This window comes from Zingiber officinale, chromosome 3B (assembly GCF_018446385.1).
Source record: "Zingiber officinale cultivar Zhangliang chromosome 3B, Zo_v1.1, whole genome shotgun sequence".
NCBI lineage: Eukaryota > Viridiplantae > Streptophyta > Magnoliopsida > Zingiberales > Zingiberaceae > Zingiber > Zingiber officinale.
In genome coordinates, this window is record NC_055991.1 from 7,699,797 (window position 1) to 7,710,554 (window position 10,758).

The window sequence follows — 10,758 nt, forward strand, 5'->3', positions numbered from 1 at the left end:
CAATTATAATTATATATATATTTAATTAAATTAGAATTATTTTATTTTATATTTTAGTACTATGGTATAAAAATAGTTACTACAATGACTAAAAATATTATTAAGGATAAAAAGTATAATACAGTACTTTAATTATTTTAAAAATAGAATATACCTTCAAGGATAAGCAAAATAAGGACCCTCTTTTGATTTATTTTTTTTCGTTTTTTTTTAATATTTTACAGGTAACATAAATTGTATAGTCCAAGTGGAAATCATCCGTCACTCAATTTCATCACATGAAAAACAAATAAAAGTAAAAAAAATGTATAAGCCGTCCGTTGCACTCAGAATCGATCAGCGCCGTCGGTTCCGAACAATTATTGAAAATAAAACTGATACGTATGCTATCACGTGCACGATTCTTAAAGCCATTATTCCCAGATGACGGGCTCCCGCGGCACGGCACGGAACGGCGAGGTGCTCCTCGACGCCCTCCCGGAATGCGGCTCCTCGCCGGCGCTCCTGATGGGCATGTTTCCGACGCCTCCGCCGCCGCCGTAGTGAACTCCTCCCCTCATTGCGCAGCACCCGCACACTTCATTACGGCCCGCTCTCGAGGCCCCGCTACTGCCGGTGGCGTGCACCGGCGAAACAGGGGCCGCAGTCGAATGGCGGTGGGGTAAGTGATGGTGCTGCAGGTGGTGGTGGTAGCTGAGGTTTTGTTGATACTGTACGCCGGCACCGCCCGCTGGGTTCAATGACCCGCCTCCGCTGAGATTGGGCGTGCTGCTGACCCGGTGCATCCCTCCGCCGGCGAGATTGGGCGTGCTCTGAACGCGGTTCATCCTGCCGCCGACGACGTGGGCGGCGGGGTGCGTGGCTAAGAACTCGCCGGAGCAGTCGATTGTGGAGGTAGGGGATATCGCGGCAGAAACGCTGAAGATCGAGGGACGCCCGGGGCTTCCGGGGACAGCAGCATTGATGGCGTTGACATAGCGCTGGTCGAGCGTCGCAGCGGCGGCCGGGTCAGCAGCGGAGGAGGAAGGGGCAGGGAAGAGGAAGAGGCGGAAACGGGGAGAGGAGGCGGCAGAGGGGGACTGAGGGTGGAGCATGTCGACGCGGTCGTACTCATCGAGCATGTGGACGAGGTCCTCATCGTCGGCGACGGTCACGAGAGTGTCGAGGTCTTCCGACACCAGTTTGTACTTGATCACCATGCAATGCCGGAACATCCCCTGGATCCTCTCTCTGAGCTCTGCAGCCCACACAGTATCGTCAACCGCAGCAACAATAAAGCAAACAACTTGTGGATGCAGAATGCGAACCTGAGAAGGAGACGGAGCGGGCGAGGACGAGAACGCGAATGTCGCCGCCGACGTACTTGAGGCGTCCATCGCGGGGGCGCGGGAGGATCTTCCCTCCGTAGCTGCAAAGGAACTTGATCCGGGCGTTCTTGGAGGACGACAGCGAAGGGAAGGAGGAAGACGAGAGGGAGTCGTCTTCTCCTCCTGCTATTGATGCTGCCATAGAACTTGGTTCTTTAGATTGATTGCTGAAATTAAACAATTTTAGCCGAGAGAATCAGAAACAAAAAAGTCAACTTTTTATCGCATTTGATCAGAGAGAGACGCCATGAAACCAAGAAGTAAACAAATCCTTAGTTTCCTGGTTGATGAAATTTAGGGTTCCCAAAAGAGCAATGAAACTACGATAATTGAATCCCCAAATATGATTCAACAGTCAACCAGGAGAAACAGCAAAAACAAATCTTCTGCTCCCCAGTTGAAGAGATTTAGGGTTCCACGAATCGAATGGAAGAACAAGGACCCAAAAAAGAAACATCGAAACGAAGATAACTCACCTTCTCTAAGAAGTTGCAGTTCTCGATTGCTCATCGAGATCGTCTCCTTCTCTTCTCGCTGGATAACATCTTCTTCTTGTGATTGGTCGGAAAGGGCAGGGATCGAGAGAGAGAGGGGAAAAGATGTGGATTTGAAGGCGGAAGACGGAGGATAAGGAGAAAGAGAAGGAGAAGGTAAGTGAGAACAACCTCCGGTAAACTGGCGGCTCTCCTTGTCGATCGAAACCGCCGCCGCTACAACTTCGCCGCCGGGATCGCTAAAAGAAGGATATTCAATTAAAAACAAAAGGTCATTCGCGTATGAAATATCGTATAAAAAGGGCGTAACAAGTAACCGTCTAATACCCATCAAGACGCTTCTAGAAGAAGTAGAAAATTCATGGAATATTCTCTCTTTCACCGAATTAGTTTTAACATGTCTTTTTTTTTCATATCTTTAGTGAGTAATTTACCTCTTTAGAATCATTTTTTTATCACATTTTATATAAATAAATTTCAATAATTTTCTTATATATAATAGGTACACTGGCTTTTTTTCTAGATAAATTTGAAACATTAATTAGATATTAATCAAATTTGAAAATAATATTAGATAAAATATTTTTATTTGAGCTGAGTGAGTTATAACATTAGAGTACTAGGTAGAACAGTCGTTAAAAGATCAATGAAAAAATTAGTATAGAATAAATTGGTTGAAATCGAATGAGGTTGAACAACAATACGAGATGTTGTTGAGTCGGCTCCACCCCTATATGGATCCCTTCTACTCTACATCTAATCTTATGGTTGAAATTACAATCAAAATTCTATATTAGAGAAAATTATGAAGTTATGAGCTAGAAAATATCTTATTTGATATAAGATTTTTTTAGATAAAATCTAAAAATAAATTTATTCGTTAATACTTAGTTCATTCTTTTTCATAATTTTTATTTTTTATTTTTGTCTCACTTCTATCCACTCTAAATAAACTTCTCTTCTATGATCTTTTCTCAATTTATCTATAAGATAAATTTAAAATACAATTTATGCATACTCGTAAATCAATTATTAAAATATTAAGTTGAATTTAAACCTTGATCTCTTAATTGTTCTTCTAAATATTTTCCAACTGTACCACATCTGAGGGACACTTAAAACACTTTTTTTTTGTTTAGTGAAGAATTTGAAACTTTCATTCCACTTAATGGTAACTAAATAATATTTTTTTTCAACCACTCTTTATTTTATTTTCTTCTCCTATCATTCATGGAACTTTATGTATAAAAACTTATTCATAGACTTAGAGAATTTTAATTAGATTTATTTTAACTCCGATGGATTTAGACAGTTCTTCGAAAGTCCAAATTTCAACACCAAAAGTGATTTTTTATTTTATTTTTATTATAAAATCCGTTCTCATTATTAATTTAATTTATTTATTTATTCTTTTATAATTGGATATTAAAAAAATATTTTTTATTCGCCTTCTTTTATAAATTTTTATTAAAGTTTTAAAAAAAAAATAAATAAATTTAGAGGATATTTAAATTAAAGTTTAATTTAATTTGATTGGAAAAAGAAAAGAAGAAAAATATTATATGCAAAGAAGAGAAAAAACTTAGAATACTATAAGTTTTTACTTTTGAGAAGAATGAAAGTTGGATGCGCGCCCTTTCTAAAATTACCTAATATTCTTCCATGCTTCACTTTAAAATAGCATTGCCCGTTCTAAAGTGGTGCAATTTGAATAAAACTAATATATAATTTTTGTTAAAGCTACTCCAAAGTAATAAATTATTAATCAAAATTATTCTAGAATATAGTAAAAAAACGTATTTCAAATATCAAATTACAATAATAAAAAAGAACTGACTTATGCAAAACAAAACCTATTCTCATACCTTTCTAATGGTAACGAGGTCGCAGTTTTATCTTCCATTTCACCGGTCAATGATGGGGAAAAAGCAATTTTTCTTAGCCCATCCCTTAATTTATTTTCCTCTCAATTAAACACAACTTTTTTTAAGTTAATGCTAACTAGTGTGAACCTGTTCAGAAACAACGAAGATGACAAGCTAAAAATGTGACTTTGAAATTGACACGGTGAAGACTTTGTAGCCCTGCAATATAAAAATATCAGTGTTAGACCGGGAAGAGATTCTCTACGCTAACCCCCCGACATTCAAATGTGTCTCCAACGATCTCAAGAAATAGAGACAAGATGTAGAAAATGAAATTGTGCATACCTTTCCTTATAGAGAGAAATTCTCTTTTATAGTATCACTGTAGTGCTCGTGTTATAAATAACTTTCTTATAATTTATCATAGATTTATTTTTTATTATTTTTTCTTTTTTATCTTCATATTATTATTTTTATTATTATTATTATTATTATTATTATTATTATTAGTAGTAGTAGATGGAAGTGAGGGAAATCTTTTATTATTAGAGGAAAAGAAGAGAAATATTATTTTAATATTTAAAAAATAAAAGATATCTTCTTAATTTTAAGAATTATTATTTAAAAATTACTATTTATATAAATATGCTATATGATATAGATATTTTTTTTTAACGTAAACTATAAAATTTATGATAAAAATTTAATTTAGAATAATTAATATGGATAATGCATTCCTAATTTCTCCGTCCAATTCTACCATAATCATCATTTTATTAATAAGGGTCCTATGCAGGGTCCCACGCGGTCCCACTAACGTCTCTCCAAATCGAGTCGGTTGGGAAGTCCGAAAAACATGATCAAGGGATTTTCTTGGAAAAACCGACATGGAGTAGCCGTCCGATCGAGCATTTGCCATCTATGGACGGTATAGAAAGCCATAGAGGCATGCAATTCTACGACAGCATTGTGGAGAGTCCTTGAGGATTCCGTGAAAGGAAGTGGGATCGCCGATCACGTCGACAACGGTGAGTTGGACGGCTACGATTTATCGTATTTCATTAATTAATTAAAATATTAAACGAGACGGTGGGTCAATAGCTAAATTCGGAGAGTTTTAAGTTTTAACCTTTTCGCACTTCTCAATTTAAAAAAATATTTCGTTCTTGGCGAGATCTGTCGCTTACTTGTGGCGAACGAGAAAACCTCGCTAACGGTGGATCCGCTTTGGATTTCCAGTTCCATTCGCGTCTTGTTCGCCGCCCTCCTCCGACGGCGGGTCGAAGGTTTCGGCTCCTTGTTTTCGTGTTATTATCAACTTTTTTCCCAGTTTTTTCTTCTTGTTTCTTTGAGTGGAAGTGCTTAATTGTTTAGGGGAAAATTGACGCAGATCTTCGTGATTGAGGTTCTATCTCATCGCGTGAGGAAGCAGATGGTGGATGCGTTTGAAATGACGATCTCAGTCGGCATATTTTTGGTTTTGGTGGCCTGAGTTGGAATTTGTACCTGTTATGTTTTGTTCGCGCATTGCTTGTTTTAGATTTCTAGATGACAGATCTTGCTTGCAAATTGGTGCTCCCGATGGGGGAATAAGAAATCGAAGGGATGTTATTGTTTACGAACGTGGTGGCTTTATCAGATAGGAGGTCGTTCTTCCTGTGACAGTATCGGGTTTTGAGATTTTTAGTGGCACGGACTTGATTTAGAAGGATTTTATAGATATCTGGTAAATTCTTCTGTCTAGCACGTCCGGTAATCCCGACAAATTGGAATATTTTGGTAGATCTGATGTTATTTTCTTTGAATTATTGAGGATTGTTTCTGCCAAAAGTTATTGATGCCGTACGGATAAGATTTGACCAGTAGGTGCTTTCGATTGATTCTTTCCAAGGATTTTATAACTTCGTCAAATTTCAGCTAAGGTAGTTTATTCGATGTTCATCTAGTGCCCTTCTAACTAGGGGAACCATCACATTTAGCTGTAAGCTGTGGGATTCTCTGAATCTTGACGATGTCTTACTCAAAAAGCTATTCTTATCCCCGGCCTCTCTACAGCATTGCTTTAGCAGTGGGAGTATTAGCTCTGTTTCTTATTATAGCCTCAATAATGCTGGTTTCATATCCTCTTGGTTCAACATTGCATGGGTATTTATTAGGACCAGATCGGTACATGAATACAGATTCAATAATCCTGAATGCTAATCAGACCAAAATTTTGCCATCATCATTGGATCGTTCACAGGACACTAATGAGGACATCGTTATAAAGGAACCTTCATCTGATTTTGATGTGCCTACGAATTCTGTAGATTCTGCTGGGGCAGCCACTGATGGAGTGATGGTGAAAGGAGATGCGAGTACCTTAGGTGTGCCCAACATAACACTAGTCTCTGAGTTGAAAGACATGTCTTCCCCTTCTAGTTTTGACAGATCTAAAAAGATTGGTACAGAAAGCTCTGAAGCTTCCAAGAAGCATGATTCTAGTAAGTATAACCATCATCCTATGTTTAAGCATTTTTGGTTAACTGCATGTTGTGGCTTGCCAGCTTCATCTATGTGAAGACTTGTCAATAAATTATATATTTCAAGAAGTTGCTAGCAAGCATACTTAAGCCTTTAGAATCTCAAAGTCAAATCATTCTCATGTGGATACAACTGTATAATGGTTGAAAGTTGTTATCCAGTTAACTTCCTTCTTGTTGGAAGTCATCCATTAAACTTTGTTCTCACATTAGAAGCAGGATGCACATAACAATCTGTGGATCTTATACTTCACAAGGAGTAGCCCATAGAGTTAGGTAAATGCAGTGAGCTTAATAATGAATAGTTGGTTACAATAAATTATCTCCATTGGAGTTTCAGTATTGGTTGCCATGTTGTCAATAAATTGAGAAGTTATTGAAACTGAAAATCAAGTTCATGCCATGTTTTAGAGTGAAGCAACCTCAGCTTTTGTAGAATTTTTTTTTTTTTCACTAAAAGGGTGAGCACACTTTATAGTAGACTTTCTTACCTCATCTATTAAAGATATAAATGTCCTAATGCTCCCATTTTTTAGATTTTCTAGATTTTGTAAGTACCATATGTTTGATCCATGGTTCATGCCATGTAATACCCAAGTATGCCCTGTAATTATTCCACATGTACTTGTTGATTCCATCATGTGCATTATACTCATAACGCGGTGACAAATTTGCATTATTCCTGCTTTTTCCTTCATATTTCTGTTCGATATCTTACCATTGCTTGTATTAATAAAAATAACTATATATGCACTATTCCCTCCAATGGAGATATTGTTTCGTAGAAAAGCTAAACTTTATGCTTGTCTTTTTTCCTATATTTGTGTACTCAGCAATTGTGGACAAATTCAAGTTACGCATATATATCTATTAATCCTGGATTTGCATTAGATTCAGCATTTGACATTGTGTAAAAATGATTCACTATTTTCATACTGTCTGTAAAAAAAAAATTAGCTAATTTTGTTGAAAATTTTGATAAAAAATTATATTATATAAGAATTTTCTAATACTGTTTCACTTTACCACATAATGCACTGGTCAAAGGACTTTGGCTCATAAAATTAGTGAATATTTTAACCTTTTCTTTATCTGGGACTCAGAGAAGCAATTGCCATGTGCCAATGATAATGTATGTGGGTAGGGTTGATACAATTTTCAACAGTTTACAATTACTCTTGCAGTGCCCTATCACTTTTTGGTGTTCAAAACTACACTTAGCTGCAGGCTGAATGCATCTTGTTAAAATTGATTGGATAATCACTTGTTTCAAAAACTTATGCTATTAGGAAAGAGGACAAACTTTATATTATCTTGCTAATATATTCCATCATATGTGGGTGGTCATGTGGCTGGGTGTGCTTGACTCAATTGGCCCAAAATCACCACATGAATTGATGGGAATAATTTGTAATATAAGATGTTTGGACCTTGTGCTCCAATACAATGGTAAAGGCGATGAGCTAAGCACTTATCCCCCGAAAGTCAAATGCTAAGAAGTGATCAAGTGAATCAATGTTTTTATTTATATTCTCAATAGTTTCTTTCCAATACCTTGCTTACAGCACGATGAAAATGGCAAATTATTTTTCATTGTTAGTATAAAGATCTTTCTCTGATCTACTTAGAAGATATTGACTATGTTATATCTTTGGACACTTTAATATTGTGTCATGCTTCCAGGGAGTTGTGATCTTTATAGTGGGAAATGGATCTATGATGCTGCTGGACCTTTGTATACAAACAATACTTGCCCAGTAATTACTCAGATGCAAAACTGTCAGGGAAATGGGAGGCCAGACAAGGACTATGAGAACTGGAGATGGAAGCCTGAATATTGTGACCTTCCACGCTTTGATGCAAGGAAATTCTTAGAATTAATGAGAGGCAAGACATTAGCTTTTGTTGGGGATTCCGTTGCCAGAAATCAGATGGAATCCATGCTTTGCATTCTATGGCAGGTAATAATCTACATTAACCTGATTCTTTTGCTCCATAAGGGCAAACTGATATTGTGTTGATGACAGATGATTATCAGTGAGCATTTAGTTTGCCAATTTTGTTCGCATAGCGTTTTGCCATTTTAAAGCTGAAGTTTATGAGTTTCAGAATTTGAAGCATGCACTCAAAATAGATTAGCCATCTTCAAAGTTTGATACGAACTTCATTGTGCACACTGCATGGTGGTGAGAAACAAATTTAATGTCATGGAATTCTTCAAAGCCCCATCTATTGTTGCAAGTCCGGATTGCGGAAAAATACTACGAAACGTAGTACGGGGAAGAGAAAAACATGTAGATTGAAGAGAACTTCTATGTTTCTCTTTTTTTTTTTTTCATTTTGTTTGGGGAAATGCCTGAAGGTGAATAGTTTCACCCAATATATTAAATAAAAGGCGAGTCCAAATCAGTGAAGTACAGAATTGCAATAAAACAAATGCCTGGGTTAAGGGCAGTGATATTACACCTAAAATTGGTTGAGCCATAGCAAAAATGATCCGAAAGAGCCTTCAGGGAGATGGTTCAACTCTGCAGTTCTAGCAGTGTACGCAAGAAAGCCAATGAAAGAGTGTCCATGGAGTTAGTTCACATGGAGTTAGCTCTTTTAGGACCAGAACCCAATTCAATCCCAAATCTCAAGGCTTAAGTGTGAGATCTCTTAGTATTTAAACATATTATAGGACTCATTTTGAGATGTGGAATTTAGGGTCATTCCAGGCAGGCCTGGTCAGCCAATTAACCTAACATACAAAGGTAAAAACAGAAAAAATATTTCCCAATAATACTGATCTTGATACCTAGCTACTTCTTCCTATAGGTATTTTCTGTAGATGGATACCAAAGTGGCTCATCTTTGATGTGTCAGCTGCATTCTTTCGTGTTGGCTGTAGGACATCTTTAGCAGGTTGGATATCTCGAATTACACAAAATATCTTTGTTGCATTAGACTTGTGGAATTACCGAAGCATGTCTGATGAAGCTATTTCAACAGAAGATAGTGAAAACAAGATAGCTATACTTTTCATCTTGCATCAATCCATTCAACTTCATCCATACTGGTTGTGTGCTTTCATTTTACCAAGCAAAATGTTCAATATCGGAAATTGTCGATGCTTTGTGCTCCTTGCAGGTAGAGGCTCCCAAGAACAGAGGCAACCGTAGGATGCAGAAATGGTACTTCAGATCCACCTCCACTACTATTGTCAGAATATGGTCATCATGGCTTGTACACAAAACCTCTGAGCACTTTGAGCCTGTTCCAGATAATGTCGTCAAGGTTCATCTGGACCTTCCTGACGAAGACTTCATGGAATTTCTCCCGAAGTTTGATGTAGTGGTCCTTTCCTCAGGCCACTGGTTTGCTAAACAATCTGCCTACATCCTCAATGGCACCCTTGTTGGGGGACAACTTTGGTGGCCCAAGACAGCAGGGAAAATGCAGATCAAAAACATCGATGCATTTGCTGTTTCCGTGGAGAGCTGCCTTACTGCCATCGCCTCTCATCCAGACTTCAAAGGTTTAGCTATCGTCCGAACGTACTCGCCCGATCATTATGAGGGCGGAGCTTGGAACACTGGAGGTTCATGCACAGGAAAGACTAAGCCTGCCACCACTGTAGTAACAAACGAGTTTACTGACATGATGCACGAGAAGCAGGTTACCAGTTTTGCTCATGCAGTGGAGAAGATTGGGGCCAGTTCAAAGCTGAGATTGATGGACATAACCAAGCCATTCGGGCACAGACACGATGGACACCCAGGTCCATACAGGAGTCCTGACCCAAACAAGGTTACAAAAAGGGGACCAAACGGAGAGCCACCACCACAAGATTGTCTGCATTGGTGCATGCCTGGGCCAGTCGATACTTGGAACGAAATTCTACTAGAGATCATCCGGAGAGAGTTCGAAGACAACTAGTAATGGTGGATCACTGCGTCCAGTACATAAATTTACATCTATCCTAACACAGTTACCCTGGGAGGAGTCTCTCCCGTGACTTGGAATCAGAACCACAGCTATCCATATCTTTCAAGTTCTTTCTTTTGTTATATGTTTCATCTCTGCCTCTATTCTTTTATATGCAAATAGTTAACTGTAACCACGCTGTTTTCCTTCGATAATTCAATTCAGGGTTCAGGTTCCGCCTGATTAATTTTGGAGATGGAGAATCTGTCTCAGATAACGATCTTTCTCTTTGAGTCACTTATCGGTAAATTTAGTGTACAATTTATGCATATCTTTATAATATTTGTCGGGCAAAAATTAAAAGGGCGCGTCGCTTTTTTTTTCTTTTCAGAATAATCAAAGGGTTTTTTTTATTTTTAATCAAAAGTTATCTCACCCTACCTATAACTCATGTAAAATGACAGTTGCTCTCAGTGTTATTATATTTACCACATGTATTAAATTTAGTCGAAAATGATTAAACAAATATTAACAAAAATATACATAAATAAACTCATTGCGGCGTGAAACCGTTAGTGGAAAGCACTCTTCTAAAAGGCGCCGG

The 10,758-nt window shown here is 37.8% G+C and overlaps 2 protein-coding genes across 3 annotated transcripts; one reads left to right on the forward strand and one right to left on the reverse strand.

Moving 5' to 3' along the window:
- Positions 1-163: 163 nt before the first annotated feature.
- LOC122054648 lies at positions 164-2,192 on the reverse strand. The gene is made up of 3 exons (XM_042616095.1): positions 1,844-2,192; positions 1,308-1,502; positions 164-1,237 (listed from the first exon to the last, which is right to left on the reverse strand). The coding sequence occupies exons 1-3, from the start codon at positions 2,190-2,192 to the stop codon at positions 414-416; spliced, it is 1,368 nt and encodes a 455-aa protein (XP_042472029.1). The 3' UTR covers positions 164-413.
- Positions 2,193-4,867: 2,675 nt separating this feature from the next.
- On the forward strand, positions 4,868-10,408 carry LOC122055763 (protein YLS7-like). 2 transcript variants are annotated; one of them, XM_042617367.1, is made up of 4 exons: positions 4,868-5,012; positions 5,101-6,209; positions 7,932-8,209; positions 9,378-10,408. In XM_042617367.1, exons 2-4 carry the CDS (start codon positions 5,738-5,740, stop codon positions 10,164-10,166), a joined length of 1,539 nt encoding a protein of 512 aa, XP_042473301.1. In that variant the 5' UTR covers positions 4,868-5,012; positions 5,101-5,737; the 3' UTR covers positions 10,167-10,408. The 2 variants fall into 2 exon arrangements, with proteins under 2 accessions (XP_042473301.1, XP_042473300.1); XM_042617366.1 differs by having other exon boundaries at positions 5,117-6,209.
- The last annotated feature ends 350 nt before the right edge of the window (positions 10,409-10,758 follow it).

Bases quoted from the DNA above. Each gene is read 5' to 3' on its own strand.
- LOC122054648 (XM_042616095.1), bottom strand. From the start codon at position 2,192: ATGGGTATTAGACGGTTACTTGTTACGCCCTTTTTATACGATATTTCA. The intron at 1,503-1,843 runs GTGAGTTATCTT...GTTCTATGGCAG, and splicing joins ACTGCAACTTCTTAGAGAAG to CATCAATAGCAGGAGGAGAA. The intron at 1,238-1,307 runs GTTCGCATTCTG...TGTGGGCTGCAG, and splicing joins CCGCTCCGTCTCCTTCTCAG to AGCTCAGAGAGAGGATCCAG.
- LOC122055763 (XM_042617367.1), top strand. From the start codon at position 5,738: ATGTCTTACTCAAAAAGCTATTCTTATCCCCGGCCTCTCTACAGCATT. The intron at 6,210-7,931 runs GTAAGTATAACC...TCATGCTTCCAG, and splicing joins TTCCAAGAAGCATGATTCTA to GGAGTTGTGATCTTTATAGT. The intron at 8,210-9,377 runs GTAATAATCTAC...TGCTCCTTGCAG, and splicing joins TGCTTTGCATTCTATGGCAG to GTAGAGGCTCCCAAGAACAG.